The sequence below is a fragment of the Lolium perenne genome, chromosome 7, assembly GCF_019359855.2.
Source record: "Lolium perenne isolate Kyuss_39 chromosome 7, Kyuss_2.0, whole genome shotgun sequence".
In the NCBI taxonomy this organism is placed as follows: domain Eukaryota; kingdom Viridiplantae; phylum Streptophyta; class Magnoliopsida; order Poales; family Poaceae; genus Lolium; species Lolium perenne.
In genome coordinates this window covers 3017409-3040378 of record NC_067250.2, presented here as the reverse complement: position 1 = coordinate 3040378, position 22970 = coordinate 3017409, and the positions used below count along the sequence as shown (strand labels likewise).

The 22970-nt window shown below is 48.4% G+C and overlaps 1 protein-coding gene across 1 annotated transcript in view; it reads left to right on the top strand.

Moving 5' to 3' along the window:
- Positions 1-22590, top strand: part of LOC139833138 (UDP-glycosyltransferase 91D2-like) — a 32936-nt gene extending 10346 nt beyond the window's left edge. Inside the window, exons 2-3 of the mRNA XM_071823311.1 lie at positions 21544-22003; positions 22381-22590. Coding sequence (XP_071679412.1) covers positions 21544-22003; positions 22381-22590 — 670 coding nt within the window. The remainder of the gene's footprint in view (positions 1-21543; positions 22004-22380) is intronic.
- The last annotated feature ends 380 nt before the right edge of the window (positions 22591-22970 follow it).

Here is a 22970-nt window from a genome sequence, read left to right as displayed (position 1 = left end):
CGGACCACGCTCTGAGTAAGGTTTTTCGCGCAGTCTCTCACAGGACCAGCTTTTGGGTGGTACACCTCGTTGCCACCAGATTCAGTCCGGACATGGAAGCAACTGGAAGAGCAGTTTCATGTACAATATCACTCAGAAGCTACCGAAGCTGGCATTGCCGATCTGACGCAGGTGCGGCAAAGGCGGGGAGAGACGGTGTCTGAATACATTCAGCGTTTCAAGACTGTCAAGAACCGATGTTATTCGGTTCGTTTAACTGAGAAAGAAGCAGTCGATCTGGCAGTGGTGGGTCTCGCAGCGCCGATCAAAGATCTGGCTTTCCAAGTGGACTAAAATTCACTGCCGCACATGGTCCAGAAACTGACATTGTATGAGCAGCGCCACCCAGAATTGTACCAAGACAAGTTCAAGCGCCCGATAGGCCTGGTCGAGGCAGAAGAAGTGGAAGACTTTGCAGAAGATCAGGAAGTTGTCGTGGTTGAATGGGCTCGGGGGGCAGTACCCGTGTCCTGCAAATGGGTGAAACAACCAGGGCCTGCAAAAGGGTTTGACTTTGATATAAGCAAAACTGAGCAGATTTTCGATTTGCTGCTGAAGGAAAAACAGCTGAAGTTACCCGAAGGCCATAAAATCCCTACGGTGCAAGAGTTGAACGGGAGACCGTACTGCAAATGGCATCACACATTCACCCACGTCACCAACGACTGCAAAGTGTTGCGTCAACAGATTCAAATGGCGATAGAACAAGGCCGATTAATCTTCGGTCAGTTTGCCATGAAAGTGGACATGCAACCGTTTCCTGGCGTCAACATGGTGGAGCTCAACCATTCCACGAAGCGTCAGCCAGGTTTCTCGTTCGAGGTTAACATGGCAGGGCCTGTAGAACGCCATGGCAAGGATAAAGAAGAAAGCGGTCACTCCCGCGGCAAGGATAAGAGGGAGGCCGATCCACGCGACCGGCCCCAATATGATGACAGACGGTACCTCACTGAGGAACAAGTGAGAAACGTGCGGTACCAACGACCGCTCTCCGCGCATCTCCTGAATAAGTATGAGCAGCAGTACGACCGACGTCGGCGGTACGACATGGATGATGAAAGATATCGTCGGTCTGATGGTGACAGCAGGAAATATCGTCGGTATGATAGAAACGACGAAAGATATGAGCACTGCGCTAAGGAGAAGTCAAGAGAGCAGGAAGACGTGGACAGACACTGGGATTGTCCTTTCTTCAAACATTGCTGGGACTCAGGAATGAGCCGATTGCCTACAATCGACAACTGCCCAGAATGTAGATAGCAGAAGAAGGGCGCAAGTGAGGTTTTAGTGTTCAAGCGTCTAGGGCCTCTCCCACCTCAGAGCCGACGAACTGAGCCATCTCGAGAGGAAGACTTCGAGGAGTCAGAGGATGAAGAAGAAGATAGATACCACCGGCCAAGGTGGTGCCCTGATGGACTCAGTCATTCCCAGAAGCGTAGGGTTCAGCGGCTACGTAACTTGGAGGAAGCCGAGGCACAGTACCTGTACACATTGAGGAAAGCACGGCCCGATCTAGCCGTGAAAATTCAGCAAACATTGGAGACGGAGGCGCGGCCACAGAAGAAAGAATGGCGCCCCAAGCAGACAAAAGCCGATGCAAAGGCATCGGCTGATACAAACATGGTGTTCATACTCCCGTCGGAGTTTCATGCTCCAAGAACTGAAGAAGTGCCAGTGGCACAGTTTGACTGCGGTCCACGGCCAGTTATCTTTGAAAAACCACGAGAGAGGAGCTACAGGCACTTGAAGGCCCTGTACCTAAGAGGTTATATCAATGGGCAGCCTGTCAACAAGATGTTGGTCGACACGGGAGCGGTAGTCAATATAATGCCATACTCCATGCTACGGCGTTTGGGACGCTCTAACGAAGATCTGATCAAGACCAACGTCACACTAAGCGATTTCAACGGCCAAGCATCAGAAGCACAAGGCGTTCTGAACGTTGATCTAACCGTGGGCCGAAAAACTATCCCTACGTTGTTCTTCATCGTCGACAGCAAAAGCACTTACGCTGTCCTGCTAGGGAGGGATTGGATTCACGCCAACTGCTGCATTCCATCCACGATGCACCAATGCCTGATACAGTGGGATGGAGATGAAGTGGAGGTCGTTCATGCGGATGACTCGATTGAGATCTCACTAGCTGGCATGAATATTTGGGATGCAGACGATCAAGAGCCGATCTCTGGAATCAGTTTGGACGGCTGTGAGCGCATCGAAGCTTCAAAAAACGGGGTGAGGCTGGTCTTATCCACCGGCCTGACAGAGTAGCGAGACTAAAATCGACGGACGTACGTGGCAAGGCCGATCCCTGCGATCGGCCCCAAAAAATAAAAAGCAATGATCTCATCTCAAGCATGTCACGTAGCCATAGTAGAACACAACATCGAGCTAGCAGGTGGAGCCGATGTTCAGGTGCAGTTCCTAGAACCGGATTACTAGAAAGCCGACACCTTCAATTACTTGAAAGATTCGGCTCGGGGGGCACCTAAACGGGTAAGATATGAGGCCATGAAGTATGTTCCCAGGGGTTGTCAATGGCCAGCATCTCAAGAAATATGTCCCAAGGATGTGGGATGATGGACAGTGAAACATGGGGGGGGGGCTGATACATGAAATCGGCCAATAAAAAAAAATATACAAAGCAACGGGAGGCAAAGTACAGCCGATGCACAGACATCGACTTTAGAATAAAACAGCCGATGTATAGCCATCGACTCAAGAGGTATAAACTGTTACTGACAAGGTATCAACTTGTCAATGCCTATGGATTGTAGGCTAGGGTTTAGTTGGAAGTAGAGGGTAAGTAGATCTCGAAGGTTTCAGCCGAAAAGTACTCGACGATTGTGAAAACTAGGGTTTGTAGACCATGATTCGATTATCTCTTCGTCCCTCGACTCCCCCTTTATATAGGAGGTGGAGCCGAGGGATTCGTGCTATACAAGTTACTGAGTCCGGGATGGTTTCTAACTCATCCCGCTGATTACAAATAACACTTCCTATTACAACTCTTAACTTTCCTTAATATATCTTGGGCTCCAGAATCTTCTTATTCTTCGAGTAGTGGGCCTTCAGTAAACTCCGGGTACTATCTTCGGCAGGCCCATTTGGGATGCCTATGTCAGTAGCCCCCGAGATTTTGCTTGAATCGTAGAGTCAGGGAAAATCTCCACTGTTTATTTTTACTCGAAAGCTTTAACTTTTTTATATTTCTTCACATAAAATTCTATATTGTACAGGGATACTGGTAGTTGGGGCTAGTTCATCTGACGGATCAGGTACTAGTTAACTGCTCTAGTGGCAATCCGCAAAAACCTACTTCAAGATCACGTCCCTGGACATGATCTCGGGATACTGGTGTAAACTTCGACAGGTGCCGCTTAAGGTCTTACCATTCTGTCGAGTCCCAGTCAAATTTATCGGGTACCTAACGCGTCCGTTAGGATTTTTCTTCGTATCTGTTGATACGGATACAAGTAGCAGAGCGCAGTCTTTGGCGATGCCACGCCCAGCAGAACGGATCTGGGGTCTTACCTTCGCAAATTTGCGGCATTCAGAAATTGATCGCAACTTTGGCGTTCTGAGAATATATTGTCGAGTGCTTTTCCGGCTGTTGGAATGGCACATTTTATCGAGTCAAATATGACTTATATTGCTCTCCCGATGGGAGTATATGTAGAGTTAATTATAACTCGAAATATACTCTCTTGCTTTTCTATCTTTTATTTTTGAACTTCATCGGGTACGCGAACAGCGTTCCCGATGGGAGTAGCCCCCGAGGCTACAGCCAAGAACTTGTGCTTGGTTGTAGGCTCAACATTTTAGTCCACCTTGTCACTATATTGTCATTATGTTCCAATATGATCTTCTTTTTATCTCTCGGGTGCGCGAACAGCGCTCCCGATGGGAGTAGCCCCCGAGGCTACAGCCAAGGACTTGTGCTTGGTTGTAGGCTCCCGCAATTTCTATACTGCCATACTCGAAATTTTACTTTTTGTCGAAGTAGCCCCCGAGCATTTGGGCAAAAACTTGTATTTGATCAAAGGCTCCCGAAGTATTCAAATAACTCCTCCTGTCGCCAATCTTCTTTTATTTTCTTATCAGCATGCTTCCCTTAATCAAATTTACTTCATCTCTGTTTAATAGTCCTGATTTTTCTGCCCTGTGGGTCCATTGCTTCTACCACGTTGACACGTCGTGCAAGTGGGGGACACACGTCCTCCGCTTTTCCTGGCGCACGTACGGTAACGCTTATCTCAGTAAAAATACCTTTTTACCCTTTTATCTAGAAGATTTGTTGTCACCACACGATTTCTTCATCCAACGGTGCATTGCTTCACCCGATTCTTATATAAACCTTTCTTCAACCTCCGTTTACTCCCTCGCTTGCGCCGCACATCTGTTCCTCTTCGCAAAAGCTTCCCCGCGCCCAACTCTCTACGATCTTCCGCACTCACGAACATTGCTTTGCCCATTGCCGTTGATGCCACCGCGCACGCGACTCACTCGCCATAGCACTCCGTAATCCAAGATGGCCGCCGAAGATCTTGAGTGGGAGAGATCTAAAATCTCCAACCAGGACGTCAACACTCTGAAGAGGCTTGGCCTCATGAAGAAGGAAGACGCCATCCGCTTTCCCAGCGAAGAAAGCTACCCCAACCCTCCAATGGAGTACCGGGTTAGTTTCGTTGATCACCTCATCCGCGGCCTTTCGGCCCCAATTCACGATTTCCTCCGCGGCCTTCTTTTTGTTTACGGGATTCAACTGCACCAGTTGACCCCCAATTCCATCCTTCACATTTCCATTTTTATCACACTTTGCGAATGCTTCCTCGGAATCCCTCCTAATTGGGCTCTGTGGAAACGCATTTTCCGCCTCCGCCGCAATGGCTCCCACAACACCACCTATAACATAGGCGGCGTTGTTATCTGTGTCCGAACTGATGTCGATTACTTCGACGTCAAATTTCCTGATTCTGTTCAAGGATGGCGCAAAAGATGGCTCTATATTCACGAAGAAAGTGCCAACTCTGTGGAACACAACATAATTCCTTTCGACGGAAGTGCCAGAATTCAGCGCCGCCGTTCCTGGGACGCTGAAGCTTCCGAAGAAGAAAGAAAGGCGACAGAAGCTCTTATGTCTCGTATTCATCAGCTTCAAAATACTCGAGGCAAAGAACTATCCGGTGTTCAAATCACTGCTTACTTCCTTAGGATTAGAGTGCAGCCTCTTCAGGCTCGCAAAAATCCCCTTTGGACGTATTCTGGTTTAAACGACGCCAATAGAATCTCCAGTGATCTTTCTGCAAAGGACTTGGAAAAATTGATTCGAAGAGTTTCTCGCCTGGCCAAGAAGGATCCTATTCCCTCCTCTTGTCGCGTGGTACCATACAGCTCCGCCAATCCTCTCCCCGAGGTATGTTGTCTTCTCGAGTTTCTGTCTTATTCCGAACTTTCCCTGCATCTCATTGTATTGATATCTCCCTAATTTTCCTTTTGTCGCTATTTTTTTTGCAGAACCATCCTACTATGGCTTCCCTTCCTACTCTTCCTGAGGATGGAGAAGTCGAAGAAAGGGCCATTGTCACAGATGACAATCAGGAAGCTCCATCTTTTGTGAACGAACCCGTGGATTCTCGAAAATCTGCGGGTAACTCCGAAGATACTTTATCGGCACAATCTCCTCCTCCCGCTGTCTCCCCAAAAGGCAAAAGGAAAAGGAATGATGTCGAAGATTCCGGCACTTCCAAAGCCGAAGAAGTTGATCCTTCACATCAGAAGGCAGCTTACGATCCTTATCTTGGATCCCTCGTCAGCTCGTAAGTCGTCTTTATTTCTTCCTATGTTTGTACTCGAAATATTTATCTTGTCTTGCTTTTTATGCTGCCGATTTTTTGATCAACAGTGATGACGAGGAAGAAGTACCAACTGTTGACGTAGCTCCTCGGACAAGCACGTCATATACTGTACTTGCCTCAGACACGCTAGTTGAAGGAGAAGAATCCTCGCCTCCTCAACAAAACGTCGTCACCACAACTCCACCAGCAAGCCCCCTTGCTCCTTCACCAAAAAGGACAAGGATTGAAACAAATCTTGAACCTGCCCTTCAATTGGGCAGCTCGTCGACTCTGCTCTTAGATGATGTAAGTTTGTCGATATCTATATTTCCGCTATTTTGCTTCTTCGCGCCTTCACTCTCTTTTTCATGCCTATGTTTATCTTGCTGTGTTCTTCTTTAACAGCCCATGATCAAAGAGCTTCTCCGCATCGGATCCCAATTTATTGGGTACCGTGAGTATGCTAGCAGAGCCGAAGGTAACAACTTTTATACTTGCCGTTTTTCCTTGACTTTTTGCTCCTGTTGCTTGTTGCGATTTTTGATCTTTCTTCTCTCTCTTTTTTATATCTCGACAGAGAAACTTGCAGAGGCCAACAAACGTGCCGACGCACTTGCTCAAAAACTTGAGCAAAGTGAGGCGGCTCGTAAGAAAGCCGAACTTGTTGCTAGCAAAGCCAAGGCCGAGGCTGATGAAGCCAAGGCAAAAGCTGCTAGTGTCGAGGAACTGCAGAAAAAACTTGAGGATACTGCATCTGCCTTAAACGAGCACAAAGCTGCATAAGCTTCTCGTGAACAGGGGATTCTCAAGCGTCTGAAAACACAAAGTCGCCGCACTTTCAGTAATATTATTGATTTCTTCTATTTTTATGAGAGCCGTTGTTTCTTATTGTTTGACCAACGCTTTGTTTCCTTGACAGACCAAACAAACCAAGATTTTGATCTGGCGAATCCTGTCGATGACCCTCTCCTTGACGCACTTTCCTATCTGGAGCTGCATGGGTCCGAAATTCGTGAAGGCGTGGCAAATGCTAATGCAGGATTGTCGGCGTTGTTCCCCTACTTCTTCCCGAAGAAAGAGGAGCCCTCGACTTTCCTTAACCTTGCCAAGATGTTCAATTCATCAGAAGACCTTGGACTGAAGATGCGCCAAGAAAATATGAAAATTGCCGTCGAAAGCACTGTTGCTTTGGTTGCTGACAGTCAACAGGCTGTTGATTGGACGAAAGTTGGCGACACCGAGCAGATAGAGCAATCAAAATGGAGGTCGCTGATTAAGGCAGCCAAGCCCAACACGAAGAAGATCTTGGCCTATCTCGGGATCAAACCAGCGTCGACTCCTAGCTCATCAAGGCCGGAGGTCTAGTTGCATGCCTCTTTATTTTTCTTTCTATGTTTCTTTTGCTCTTGTCGCCAAAGTAGTCATTTGGCGACACGTACTTCCTTAGCTCCACTGTAATGCCTTTGTAATTATTCCGAGAGATTAATGAAAACTCTATCTTTGCTTGTTGTTTGATGTTGTCTTGTCTAAATTTCAGTTGATATTTGATAACTATACTCCGTCTTCCGCTCCTTCCAATATTTCGCCTTCTTCTTCTCGCTCGAGGAGAGCTTTTGCTGATACTGCACCTGTCGAAGATACCTTGTCGCAAGAACTGGATGAACTTCGACAACAACTTCAGTATGCGAAGAAGCAAACACTTGTGATGATGGAGAAGTCTCATAAGTCATCTGAAGCCGAAAAAATTGCACTTCAGCAAGCTCGCGAGGCCGTGGCTGCTAAGGAAATTGCTGCTTCCGAGGCTGAAAAGGCGACTACTCGAGAAAATTTCATGCTCGAGTTAATGAATGAAGCCAGTGCAGATATGTCGGGTATGCTTGTTTCATCCTCCGATATCTTTCATCTTCATGCTATGTCTCTTAAAGGTTTCTACTTCGTTGTTTTGATAGGTTCCTTTATTGATGCTGCTGCCGAGGAAGAGAGGGTAAATACTAGGACGAACCTCCTTGTTAACCTTTCCCTTGACCATGGTTCTCTGTTTTGGGCTACTCCGGAGAGGACCCGCCAAATCGTCAGGTTTCAGGATCGCACCTCTCAAACTCGCGACTTCCTTGACTTCTGTACCAAGACCTTGTCTATGGTTTATAACTCCATGTTTCCTCGGAACATTCAACCAAAAACTCTTCCTGAGTTAATGGAGAAATTCAAAGAAGCTCACAGGATCCATGACTTCGTCAAAGCTCAATTGGTAGCTGGCGCCAGATTTGCTCTTATCATGCTTCAGATCTGCCACTCAAATCTTGACCTTACCCAAGTTGTCGCGAAAGTTCATCAGAAGGTAAAACGTCGAAGAGTTGGTGTTGACCGAATTAACACGAAGGTTTCGCCTGTAGCCGAAGAAATGATTGAAGACCTTCTTCGGATGGACGCCGATTTTTTTGCCGATGGTCATTATGCTGGTTTTCTTGGCGCTGCTCCTGAAGAAAACAGAGTTACCCTTGATGACATATTGAATCAAGGCTAGCTATTTTCCCCTTGTAGATAATTCTTCTTTGTGACCCATGACTATGATTATATTGTGAAGCAATCATTATATTTCTATGTTTGTCTAGCCCCCGAGTGTTTTGGTGACTCTTTACTGTATTTGTATATTGCGAGGTTTTGAACCAAGGCATTTATGTATTTATGGCGAATATGAGCCCCCGAGCTTCTTTATTGAGTACTATTTTGTATTTTTATTGACTCACGAGGTATTTTAATACCAAGGCAAGGCTTTTCTTTTTCGATGAACTATATTGAAATTCGTCGGAGCAGAGACTTTAAGCATGTCGATAAAGAAAAGGTTATATTGACACTATCTTTATTATATTGCAGCACCGCGAGTCCGCCTCATTAAAAACCTTTCCCGGCCCCACTCGGTGCCCCGAAAAAGGAAAAGAGTGCGTCTGAAAACTCGCGGGCGTTTCAGTACATTGAAGTTTTACAAGGACTATATTTCAACTCTAGGCGTAGAACCGCCTGAGTTGCGCCACGTTCCAGGGGTTTGGCTCTTCCACCCCTGTCTTCTTGTCCTTTATCCTGTATGCTCCTCCTCCGATTACTTTCGTGACAATGTAAGGGCCAAGCCATGGTGACTCGAGTTTTTCATGACTTTTTTGCGTGAGCCGAAGAACTAGGTCTCCCACCTGAAAAGATCTTGGCCGCAAACATCGACTGTGGTAATTCTTCAAGTCTTGTTGGTATTTGGTTACCCCAGACAGTACTTCATCTCGAGCTTCATCAAGTGCGTCGACATCATCTTCTAGCGCTTTTCTCGACACTTCTTCGTCATATTCGATGACGCGTGGAGAGTTGTGCTCTATCTCGATTGGTAATACTGCTTCTGCTCCATGAACCAAGAAAAACGGAGTTTCCTGTGTTGCTGTGTTTGGTGTTGTTCGGATGCTCCACAATACACTTGGTAGTTCTTCTGGCCAGGTATGTCGAGCTTTTTCCAGTGGTCCTAACAAGCGTTTCTTGATGCCATTGCAGATGATGCCATTGGCTTTCTCGACTTGCCCATTGGTTTGAGGATGTGCAATCGACGCAAAGTGCAACTTGATACCCACCTCTTCGCAATAATCTTTGAATTCGTGGGATGTGAAGTTACTGCCGTTGTCTGTGACGATGCTGTGGGGCACTCCAAATCTGAAGACGAGGCCTTTTATGAATTTTACTGCGGATGCTCCGTCTGGTGAATTTATCGGCTTCACTTCTATCCACTTTGTAAATTTGTCGACAGCTACTAGCATATACTCCTTTCCTCCTGGCCATGATTTGTGTAACTTGCCCACCATATCAAGTCCCCATTGGGCAAAGGGCCATGACAATGGTATTGGTGCTAGCTCTGCTGCTGGAGAGTGAGGTTTTGTGGCAAACCTTTGACACGCGTCGCAAGTTCTTACTATGTCCTTGGCGTCCTCGATTGCTGTCAACCAGTAGAATCCTGCCCGAAAAACTTTGGCTGCAATAGCTCGACTACTTGCGTGGTGGCCACATATTCCTTCGTGTACATCCTTCAGAATTATTCTTCCTTCTTCGGGTGTGACACATCTTTGCAGGACGCCTGAAATACTCCGCTTGTACAATTCCCCTTTGACTACCGTGAAAGCTTTGGAGCGTCGAATTACTCGCCTTGCCTCAACTGGATCATCGGGTATTTCTTTCCTGAGGATGTACGATATGTACGTCTGCATCCATGGTATCTGTATCATCATGACCAGGTCCTGATCTTCTTCTTCTTCCTCTTGCTTTTCCTTGGTAACCCCCGAGGGTTTCTTCTCCTTCTTTTTTGATTTTGTCGATTTGGTGGATCTCTCTGTTATCTCTTCCCAAAATACACCTGGCGGGACTGCAAGGCATTGCGACCCGATGTTTGCAAGAACGTCGGCTTCGTCGTTGCTCAATCTACTAATATGATTTACTTCGCATCCATCGAACAACTTCTCGAGCTCGTTGTACACCTCCTTGTATGCCATCATGCTATCATTGATTGCGTCACATTGGTTCATAACTTGCTGAGCCACCAATTGTGAGTCGCCAAAGATTTTTAGTCGAGTTGCACCGCAGGCTTTCGCCATCTTCATCCCGTGTATGAGAGCCTCATATTCTGCTTCATTGTTAGATGCGTTAGGGAACGTCATCCGAAGGATGTACTTCAACTTGTCGCCTTCAGGTGATATGAGTACTACTCCTGCGCCAGCCCCTTCTAGTCTTTTGGACCCATCAAAGTTCATGGTCCAGGTTCTCGATAAGTCTGGAGGTCCTGTGTTTTGCAACTCCATCAACTATGCGATGAAGTCTGGCAAAACTTGCGACTTGATTGCTTTTTTTTTTCATACGTGATGTCCCGAGGGGAAAGTTCTATTCCCCAAAGGGAGACACGACCCGTAGCTTCTGGATTGTTTAGTATATTTGACAAGGGAGCTTCATTGACCACTATGATCGGGTGTGCCGAAAAATAGTGGCGCAATTTTCGTGCTGTTGTGAACACTCCATATGCTAGCTTTTGGTACTGAGGGTACCTTTGTTTTGAGGGCGACAAAACTTCGCTCACGAAGTATACTGGCCTCTGCACTCCATGGATTTTCCCTTCTTCTTCTCTTTCAACAACTAACACCGTGCTAACCACTTGGGGTGTGGCTGCAATATACAGCAGGAGAGGTTCCTTTTCCTTTGGCGCCACCAAAATTGGTGGTGTCGAAATTGTGCGCTTCAAATCCTCGAAAGCTCTGTCGGCCTCTTCGTTCCATTGGAATTTATCTCCTTGCTTTATCAGAGCGTAAAATGGTAACGCTTTTTCTCCCAGTCTAGCGACGAATCTGCTCAAAGCTGCGACTCGCCCAGTTAGCTGCTGTATCTCTTTCAACTTTGTTGGCTTCCTCATTGTTACTATAGCTTGTATTTTGTCGGGATTTGCTTCAATCCCTCTTGCTGAAACTAGGAACCCCAGAAGTTCTCCTGCTGGGACGCCAAAAGAACACTTCGTCGGGTTCAACTTCAGGCAGAATTTGTCGAGGTTGTCAAAAGTTTCTTTGAGGTCCTCGATCAGCGTTGCCCCTCTTTTTGACGTTATGACGACATCATCGATGTATACTTGCACGTTTTTCCCGATCTGTGTCGCTAAACACTTCTGCATCATCCTCTGATATGTTGCTCCCGCATTTTTTAGACCAAAGGGCATTGTCTTGTAGCAGAACACGCCGTAAGGTGTAATAAACGCTGTTTTGGCTTCATCATCTTCTTTTAATCTGATCTGGTTATAACCAGAGTATGCATCCAAAAAGGAAAGACGTTCACAGCCTGCCGTGGAGTCGATGATTTGATCGATCCTTGGGAGGGGAAAGTGATCCTTAGGACAATGTTTATTGAGACACGTAAAGTCGACGCACATGCGAAGGACTGTCGTGTGTTTCTTCGGCACCATCACTGGGTTAGTAACCCATGTGGCTTCTATAGATATCTCTTTGATAAAACCAGCCTCCTCAAGTCGATTTATTTCTGATAGCATGGCTTTGCGGTTTGGTTCCGAAAAACGCCGCAAAGGTTGTTTGATTGGTCTCGCTACTGGATCCAAGTTTAGGTGGTGCTCGGCAAGTTCCCTGGGTACTCCTGGCATGTCAGCTGGACACCATGCGAAGATTTTCCAGTTCTCACGGAGGAACTTGACGAGCGCGCTTTCCTATGCGATATCCATGTCGTTTGCAATAGATGTCGTCTTTTTTGGGTCTGTCGGGTGAATCTGCACCTCTTTTGAATTTTTCTCGGTATTGAAAGTTGATTCTTTGTTTGGCCTTCCAACGTCTGGCAGTACGTCGTAATCAGTCATACTTTTTGACGCCAAGTACTCAGCTTGCATCCCGAAAGTTTCTGACAGCCGGTGAAAGTCCTTATCGCACTTATCGGATAAGGCAAAGCTTCCTTTGACTGTGATTGGTCCCTTTGGTCCAGGCAACCTCCACAGCAGGTATGTATAGTGTGGTACCGCCATAAACCTAGCATATGCTGGTCGTCCCAACAGAGCGTGGTATTGCGACGGAAAATCCACGACTTCAAATTCGAGCCTCTCGATTCTATAATTTTCTCGGGTCCCAAACTGAACGTCAAGATTGATCTTCCCCAATGGATAACTTGGTTTCTCCGGTGTGATGCCGTGGAACCTTGTGTCTGTTGGTTTCAAATTTGCTAAGGATATGTTCATCTTCCTCAATGTATCTGCATACATAAGGTTTAGGCTGCTGCCGCCGTCTATGAACACTCGAGAGACATCAAATCCCGCGATAATCGCCGGCAGAATAAGTGCTGATCGCCTGGTCGAGGAACTTGCTGCGGATGATCTGCTATGGTGAAGCCAATATCTTGTCCCGACCAATTAAGATACTCAACTGTTGGTGGAGGCATTTTTTCTGCCATAAACACCGTCGTGAGATTACTTTCGAGCTCTATTGGACGGCCTTCCCTTCGAATCATCGACACCGCTCCGTTGGAGTTAGGATCAACATAAGGTGGTGGTGTAGGTGCTGCCGCTATTCTCGAGCTGATGCCGATTGTCGTCTGTAATCGCGGGAGGAGGCGGCAAGTGAATCTCGCTTCGGGTTCCCGAGGATTTCTCTCGTGTTGCTCGCGCGTTAGCGTTTCGCATACCGCAACATTGCCTGAAAATTTCGACAGCCTTTCTGCAGTGCCCTGATTGTCTTTTACCGTTGCTATCGAGCAAAAAGTGCATCTGACACGGTCCATTCATCATCTCTTCAGGGGACACAAAAGGCCTTGGGAATCTAGGCCCGCTATTTTGCCTGTTGCGTGAATCATCCCTGTTATCACCTCGCTGCTCATTGCTTCTCTGATAATCATCTCTGTTGCTTCCTCCCGTGTTTGCCCGAAAGCCCGCCGAAATTTGCCCTGGAGCGTCATAGTTCGGATATCGCCGAGGAAATCGTCGCCTTGGTTGATAGTTTCGACCGCGGTCCTCCTCTCGTGACCTGTGCCGTTTGTTGTGGACAGCATCTTCTCCATCTGCCCATCTGTTTGCTATCTCCATTAACGCGGATACCGTCTTTGGATTGGTCCTTCCCAAGTCCTCGACAAAATCTCCACGCCTAATTCCTCGCGACAAACGCATCTATTGCTCTCTCGTCAGATATATTTTCTGCCGAGTTTTTGATGATATTCCACCTTTGGATATACTTTCTCATTGGCTCGTCTGGCTTTTGTCGACATGCTCTCAACTCCTCTAACGACGCAGGTTTTTTGCACGTGGATCTGAAGTTCTTGACGAACACATCCTCGAAACTTTCCCAGCTGTCGATGGATCCTGGAGTGAGTTTCTTTATCCAAGATCGTGCGGCTCCACTCAAATGCACCTGGATGCTTTGCATAGCTGTTGCCCTGGTTCCTCCTGTGAGCTTCACCGTCTCCAGATAGTCGACTAGCCAATCCTCTGGATCTTGAAGGCCGTCGAACTTTTTGAAATTATCGGGTAACTTGAATCCCGAGGGGACTCGAGTTTTTCGGACTCTCCTCGTGAAGCATGGTAAGCCGCACATATCTTCGTCGTTAAGCTCGGAGATTGCCGATGATCCCTTCTCGCTTTGCCGCGCTCCGTCGACCCTTGCTTGTGCTCTTGTGTCTCTTGCTCCACTTGGTCCTTCAAAGCTGCCGCCGTTGCTGCTGCAGGTCGTGGACTATTTTGCCTTGCCGCTCCTTCGGGAGGCGTTGATACAAACGCTGTCCCCATAGCTCCAACTCCTGCTACCGCCATATTGTACAATGTTTCCCTTGGATCACCTGGAGGTGGTTTAGATGCAAGGATAAAAGCATGTGTCGCCATATACCCAGCTTCTGGTGTCTTAGGGATGATGTTTCCTCTTGTGTCTATCGACATGAAGGACATGTCGAGGTTTTGGACCAAGTGTTCTCTTTCTGCTTCGGGTATGTGTTGCAGCCTTGATCTTGCTCTGTTCCGCGCCTCCCTGTGGCTATCACCCGAAGTTCTAGATTGTCGACTTAGATCTGCGCTTCTCGTGCTGGATGGAGAAGCTACCTCCTTTCTCCCGTTCAACTCACCGTCTGCTTTTCCAATTCCCCGGCAGCTCGTGCGAGCCTATATTGATATGCTTGTAATTCCTCCGGTGTGGCCGTGGTAGCCATTGGTTCTGACCGTTCATAGCTCTCGCGGCTCTGTCCCACGCTGCTTGTGAAAGTTGAACTCTATCTCGCGGCTCGGCCCGACGTATTTGTTGCCCGTGCCTTGTCGCAGATTGGAGGGATCGACGTATGGATTTCCCAGATCGTCGAAAGCCTCAGATGTTTCCTCTTGATCTTCAATGGCATAAATCTGATGATACTTTGTACTCAGATCAATATTGGGTTTGGTGACATCATCGTTGAGATTGATGAAGACCTTGCCCACTGTGATAGATTTGTCGATGAAGTCATAATCGTCGACATCGCTTGAGCCATCGCTTATATATGAGTCCGCAGATGACTCAAACGACATGTCGTTGAAGATCTTGGCGAGTTTCTCTCTTGCTCGGTGTCGACGTAGCGTGTCGCCGAAGTTTCTTCTTCTCGACTCGTTTGACGATGCATAGCTTGAAAAATCGGAATCGACCGCCGACGATCCCGATGAATTCAGAATTTCGACACGATACGATCCCTCCTTCTCGACGTGAAAGTGAAACCTTCCAAACGTCATCTCCATGGGCTCCGCCAGATACGCATATGCATCCAAACGGGAGGGTGGGTGAGGAACAAAATCGACAAGACCAGCAGCGATCTGTTTACCTCGATCCATTGTGTTGCTTGCGGTTGACGATGTCGAAGATCTTGAACGTGCCATCGAGATCAGATCCTTACGCCTCTAGTTCCCACAGACGGCGCCAATTGACAAGGTATCAACTTGTCAATGCCTATGGATTGTAGGCTAGGGTTTAGTTGGAAGTAGAGGGTAAGTAGATCTCGAAGGTTTCAGCCGAAAAGTACTCGACGATTGTGAAAACTAGGGTTTGTAGACCATGATTCGATTATCTCTTCGTCCCTCGACTCCCCCTTTATATAGGAGGTGGAGCCGAGGGATTCGTGCTATACAAGTTACAGAGTCCGGGACGGTTTCTAACTCATCCCGCCAGATTACAAATAACACTTCCTATTACAACTCTTAACTTTCCTTAATATATCTTGGGCTCCCGAATCTTCTTATTCTTCGAGTAGTGGGCCTTCAGTAAACTCCGGGTACTATCTTCGGCAGGCCCATTTGGGATGCCTATGTCAGTTACAAGCAAAGGTACAAGCTCAATTGAGCAGTTATCAGGGTACATAGAGAAGCTCGATCTACTGAAGGAATGCCTCAAGAGCATGGAGGGCGTCAGCACGAACACGATCCACCTCGGCGATCTCGGCCTCATCATCTTCGTCCTTGCCTGTCACCAGCTGCTTGTTCAGGGCACGTATTTCGGCCAGATCAGTCTTCAGTTCAGCTTTGAGGCCTTCTGCTTCCTCGTGGGAGTGGGCAATTAGGGCTTCCTTATCTTGGATGAGCTGTTTGGTTGCCCGGACCCTCTCTTCAAGGTCCTCCAACTCCTTTCGCAAGGTCTCAAGTTCAGCAGTACTGACAGAGGTGTCAGTTTTGGCATCCAGAGCTGCCTTCTTCTCATTAAGCCGCTGACATTTGTCTGCAATATCGGCTTTCAACAGAAGCTGGGCATGGCGTAGACCGATTCTCTGACGAGCCGATTTCACCCTTGACCCGTAGGCGCATGCAGTCACAGCTGGCCAGAGTTTCACCTGCAACGTCACCGGGAGATGAGGCTGGACGTCTTCAAGGATGATCTTCACTTCTTCAGGGTTTTCAACCAATGTCTCAATTGAGGAGGAGAGCAGGGCCTTGAGATGCTGGAGTTGACCATGTGTAGCGCTGGGTCCTGGCTCTTCACTGGCTTTAGATGCAGCTGGTTCGATGGATTCAGGGTCGAACGTTAGTAAGCTTGAGAGGTCATGACCCTGACAAACAACAAGAACAATGTCAGTATACAGCGAAAGAGAAAGGTAGAGCTAAGGAAAGGGAGTGTACCTCTCCTAAGACCAGAGGAACAGCCGATGAAGAGGTGATCGGCTCTTGTGTTTCTGCTATGGGCTTGGCCAAGGTGGCAACCTTGTCAGCTACACTGTCAGGAGTTGCTAGGTCCAGGGTGGCGGATGGCATCAGTACTTCCTCGACCTCCCCACTAGAGGTGTCATCAGTCTGCAAAGGAAGTGGTTAGCCGATGAGAACAGCAACAGGTTAGCATGAAATATGAGCCAAGGAGAGTATGGAGGGTAATTCCATTCAAAACCTCCTGGTTCAATGAAGAGGTTTGCGGTTGCTTGCGAGCTCTTTTGATGCATCGGCTCTTTGTGCGTAATCCACCCGGCCCTGCTTTGATGGGAGCTTGGGAAGCAGCAGGTTCAGGAGCTGACCTTTTCTTGGAAGCCGACGGTGGCAAGTCTGGCTGGCTCTGCGTGGGGATTTTCCCAGAGTTGCCCGAGCTCGAGTCCCTTTGACTGGACTGTGTCTCCTCGCTGGAGTTTTCTTCGGAGAGGCCTCGTAAAAGAAATATGAGCATGTTGCGTAAGCCTAGAAGGATAGATGAAACCAGCCAAGGCATGGATCAGCTTACGTGCAAACTTTCTTGGGCTAGAGTAGGGTCTTGGCGCTTCAAGGTCTTCCTGGCAGCTACTTTCCTCACTGCTGTTCTCGCCTTAGCTGAGGCTCGGGGGGCAGCTGGCCTAGAAGATACTCTGCTCTTGGAAGCCGATTTTGGTGAAATCGGCTGGCTCTGCATCACGACCTTTTTCAAAGGTGGTGAGTTTTTGCAGAAGAGGACCACCGGAGCTGGTGGGAGGAATTTGAAAGGGGAGCCGTCATCATGTACAGGTTCTGGACCGTCTTGTTGCAGCAAGAAGACAGAGCAGGATTATAAAAGGAAAGAAATCATTGTGAGCCACTTCAAGAAAATTTGTGAGTAGTGGTACCTGTTCTGCAGGGACGTCATATTCAGCATCAAGTTGTTTCAAAGAACGGTCCTAGAGCTCTCCTGAAGGCATGAGTCTTCCACATTGGCCACCAAGTCTCAAAACCATTGGTTGATGAGGTAAAAGAGAGGTTGTGAGGAATTGGGATGGTTAGAGTGTCAAAGAAAGAGTAACACCTCTGACCCGTGAGGACATCGGGCAGATCAACTCTGCTCTCTGTTAAGTGGTGGAGGAAGAAATGGGGAGACACCTGCCCAAGACCAAATTGCCGGGCTGCTACGACCGGCTGATAAGACTCATAACCAGGTTTGATGATCCTGTTTGAGGTGCTCATGCCAACTGGAAGGAAGCAGGGACGGATCATGATGGAATACAATTGCCGAGTGCTAGCGTCATCGGCAAAGCTGTCTAGCCTGAAGGAGGCTGGATTTTCGAAATTTTCAGACTCTGTATAAGGAAAGAAGAGAGGATTGTCCAGGCCTTGGTAGAAAATTCTGAACCACTCCGATGCTTCCTTGAGGGTCAGTCTACTACCTGGAAGGCTATATAGAGCTTGGCCGTAGTTAGTGCACCGGATTGGCTTCCCGTTAATATCTGGAAAGGTGCAAGTGGCCAAAGGTGGAAAGTTTGGGACATGGTGCTGGAAATACAGCTGAGCCCATAGTTGAATAAACCACCAGGGACCTCCTGTTTTGACTGTCTTTTGGGAAAACAGTTTGACAGACATTAATTGGAGATATCGATAGACCTCTCCAAGGAACAGTTTGCCAATGCCAAGTTGGGTGCCTCTGGCAAGTTCATAGGCCAAGGAAAGATAATTCTTGGTTGGAGCAAGTGAAGGGCCACAGAATATGAAATGTTCCAACCAGAAATTCAGGAAGGCCGTGTGTTCTTTCTCTGTTACGGGGCCTTTGTTTTTCATGTGGCGTTGAAGGTAAGCGCCCCAGTTTGTGCACTCTGTTTTGGAAGAGAGTGTGAAAGGAACCTTTGGCAGCATAAAAGCAGAAGGGCTTGGGGATGCAATGTCTAGACCAGTGATCATGGCCACGTCTAGAAGGGTTGGTGTCATGGGGCCATGGCCAAACATGAAGCAATTCAAAGCATCAGACCAAAAGTAGCCGATGGTTTTCAGAAGGTTTTCATGTTTCTCGAGTGGAGACAGTGATAAAGCTAAAGCATCGGCTATTCCTGTGGTTTCCCAGGTGGCTTGGTGAGTTTTGGATATCCTATTGTACCATGAAACCCAATCTTCAGGAGGATTAGGCCAGGCTCGTAAGCAGTCGGCCCAGGAAGTTAGATCTAAATTCTGGTTCACGAAGGGAATTCTATTGGCCTCGCATGAAATCAAATGGGCAGGACTCTCGGTAGAACGAGGGCCAAGACAAAGAGAATTTGGAAGAGAAGGGTGCGGCAGTAGAATGTCTGATACCTAAAAATTAATGATGGAACGAGACATTAATTCAGATGTTTGCTGTTAATTCTAACATTGTGCTCGGATAGCGAGGAGCGGTTGAGGATTACCTTCAGGCCAGAGACCGCAGTGTTGGCGTTGGATGATTCCGCCATTGGATTCGCTGTGGAGTTGAGTCTGCGCGATCGAGATCTGAGAGTCGCGTGGCTGTAAGTTGGGTCTGTTCGAGCGGTGATTTGGGGATCTGAGTTTACTCTTTCGGATAAGGTTTGCAGGTTACCGTTTGAATAGGCAACTGATTTGGCCTTACTCGCGTTTTGTGGTGAAGGCCGATGTGCTGCCATCAGCTGTTTGCGTGTTGACTTGCTTTGACAATCGGCAAAATTGATATGAAAGCGAAAGTGACATAGAAACATTTTCTTCATTAATAAAGAGGATTTTTACAGAGAAGAGCCGATTGCTCAAGACAAGAAGAACAAAAGAAGAGCCGATGGCTACTACTAGTCCTATGCTAGTAGTCCTAGTCTAAGGGCCGTCGCTGCCCTCGTCGTCGCCGTCGTGGCTCCCGTCGGCGCTGCTACCGGCGAGCTCCTCGTCGCTGCTGCCGTAGCCCTCGGCATGGGCCTTCCTCCTCGTCGTCGTTGTCGTCGGCGTCGGCGTCCGACCCGGCGCGGAAGCGCTTCGCCGGTGGCTCGTCGGAGGAGGTGTCACTCTCCTCTTCCTCCTCCTCGACGGAGGAGGTGAAGTCGTCCCAGGAGAAGGAGTCATCCTCGCTCTCCGCCTCCAGCTCCCCATCGACGAGGAACTGGAGGTCGTCTTCTCCGTCGGTCAAGGACTTGTCATCCTCGGACCAGACGGAGGAATCGTGATCCTCCTTGTCCCACGTCGTTGGGGCGAGGATGTCGTGCGCCGCCAATGAGCCCCACTCCGGCGTCGGCTCACGAGAAGAAGAGGATAGGGAGGAAAGATCCGATGAGGTAGAGGAGGAGGAGGAATCCATGGTGCGAAGGAGGGTTTTCTGATGGCTAATGCGAGGCAGGGGATGAAGAAGCGAACTGCTCGATGCGGTTAAATAAAGGGGATGTAGTGGAGATTTAATGCTACGGCGGTTTCCGAGGACATGGTGCCAAAACTGTCAAATCGTGCAGAGAAGTTGAGAAGGCAAGGCATCATGATGAAAGGATACTGTGACGGTTCTGCTCTGCCACGACGTGACCCTACGAAGGAAAAACAGAGTGGTTTTGAAATTATCATTACCAAAACCAGGGGGGCATGTGTTATCCCCAGAATTTAGCAAGAGCAGGAGGTGGGCCGTGATTGAGATGGGCTTGGAAGATATGCGCATGAAGTGTCTCTAAATCGGCCTTGTACGAGAGTTTGGGCTAGATTGCCCGTGTATCTGTATATTATGGTAGATTAGAATTAAGAGATAGAGTTTAGCTCGTACACGGTTAGGTTTATTCCCGAATTAGAAAGTCCCCGGACTATAAATATGTATCTAGGGTTATTGAGAAAGGAGGACGACCACGTTCACAACAAACACAATCTAGGCGCATCGCCACCCCTTGTTTCGAGGGTTTCTTCCGGGTAAGCATCATGCTGCCTAGATCGCATCTTGCGATCTAGGCAGTATAGGTTTATTCGTTATCTGGTGTTGCTCGTACTGAAGCCTTGTTGATGGCGAGTAACACTACTTATCGTAGATGTTTTGGGGCTTGCATCGTTGTTCTTCTGATATGCTTGCTTAGCTATGCTGCCCCTCGATGTCTAGCCGCCCTTACACCTATCTTAGGTGTAAGGGCGGCATCTTGCTTCGTCTTTATTTAGTAGATTTGATCTGTTATAGTTGCTCCTTGTTCTTCAAGGATTAGTTTGATATCCGTATGGTTAGGCCTTGCAAACGGGTTGAACGATCCGGTAGTGCGTTAGGTATGGTTTGCCGATCCTAGAAGGGATGTTCCGGGAATCGACTCCATGTTGGTTTTTAGGCCTCTTTTAGGGTTAGTTTTCCATCATCTTTCGTATCTGCTAGGCTCAACTACGCGTAGGATGTTCCGGTTATACGGTGAATACCCTAAACTGTCGTAGATCGATTTAGCTTAATATTGATGAAGCAGAATACCCATATTATTGCAAGATCTAATATGAACCATGGGTCAATCGGCTCTTTGAGCCGATGAGCAGGGTAACCTGAGAGCCGATCGAGGCTCATTTAATGTTTACGTGTCTATCATGCAGGAAACTAATCGAAGCGATCAAACACCTTCCTGACCAGGTATAGGTCAGGTGGCACGCCCTTGCGACCGTCAGGACGTGTGCCAGAGCACTGCGGGGCCGTCGCCCGAGGGACCAGGGCCCACTAGCAGTCTTGGGAGCCTCCCGGCTCTTCGTGTTGCTCGTCGCTGCTCGTCGGTGGGTTTTGGCAGGCAACAATATCTATAAAATTTATACCATTAGATTCATATTCAAATAAGATTTCCAATGATATAATTTTTATGACATATTTTCTATATTTTATTAACTAATTAATGGTCAAAGTGTTTTCTTGAATTACATGCTAAACCGATAGAGGAAGTAGAATCATATCTAACACTTCCCTCGATGTTATTAGTAGAATAACATCTGGAGTCGCCGGTGAAGATTCCATCAAATTGGAAGCGTCCGCCTGCCACCTCGAATTCTTTATACTGCTCCAAATAAAGCCAGGCAACGTGCAGCTCCCGGTCAGACACGACACACGAAGCGTCCGCGGCGCCGGCGAGGACACCGCCGTGCGCTGTTGGCTCGATCTCAGCAGCCGGCCAAATCGGTCGTCTACATCGCGCTGGGGAGCGAAGTGCCGCTGTGCGCGGCGCAGGTGCACGAGCTGGCGCTCGGGCTGGAGCTCGCCGGGACACGCTTCCTCTGGGCTCTGCGCAGGCCCCATGGCGTAGCTGACGCCGACGTCCTCCCGCCAGGATTCGAGGAACGCACGCGCGGCCGCGGGCTAGTGGTCACCGGCTGGGCCCCGCAGATGAGCATCCTGGCGCACGGCGCCGTGGCCGCGTTCCTCACGCACTGCGGCTGCAGCTCCATTATCGAGGGGCTCTTGTTCGGCCACCCTCTCGTCATGCTGCCCATGCTCGGCGACCAAGGGCCCAACGCGCGGCTAAGAGCATCCCCACTCGTTGGCGCTCCCCACGCCCAAATCCGACGAATTTTTCGTCCGGATTGGAGGAAGATTTGGCGTGGGGAGGAGTAGTTTCCCAGTCGTGTGCTCCCCAAGCGGCGTTTCTCGGGGAAAAAGAGGATGGCTCGGGGAATCCGGACGAAAGAGGAGACACGTGGGCGTGGGCGGTTGGTTTAGCTTCGTCCGGAGTCCCCGAGCGCGCCCCGGGGGGCCGGGGATGGCGTGGGCTCGCCGGATGGATGAAGGGTCAAATCCGGACGAAAACGAGGAACCGGGGGCGCGACTGGGCCGAATTTCGCCGTCCGGATGGAAAAACGTCGCTCGGGGGCCTCGTCGGGGGGACGAGTGGAGATGCTCTAATGGAGGCGCGAAAGGTCGGAGTGCAGGTCCCAAGAAATGAAGATGATGGATCGTTCAGCAGGGAAGATGTCGCGGGGGCGGTACGGGCCGTCCTTGTGGACGAAGAAACGAGGAAGATCTTCGTGGCCAACGCCAAAAGGATGGAGGAGATCGTGGCCGACAGCGAATGCCATGAGAAGTACATCGACGATTTTATTCAGAAACTTAGATCTTATCAGGCGTGAGGCGTTATTCAATTTTGAACGAGAAGATACCATCGAAATTGGGATTAGAAGACTTAGACGTTGAGCAACTTCACATATCTATTCCAAATAATAAAGATAGTAATGTCAATTTTCATCCATGTTGGGTAGAATTAATATCCCAGCAAAATATACAGCCACTTGCCCATCGAGCGGCCCACCAGGAACAAAATCAGCTTGGCCCTGGCCATGGCCTAGGAGCATCTCCAATCGCGTCCTCCAAACGGAGTCCGATAAAAACGCCGGATCGCATGATTGAGAAACATCCTCCAAACAGGGTCCGATAAAAGTGCCGGATCGCACAATGAGAAATATCATAGTCATGTGATGCCGTGTTTGGGGTCACTACTGGAGACATGCCC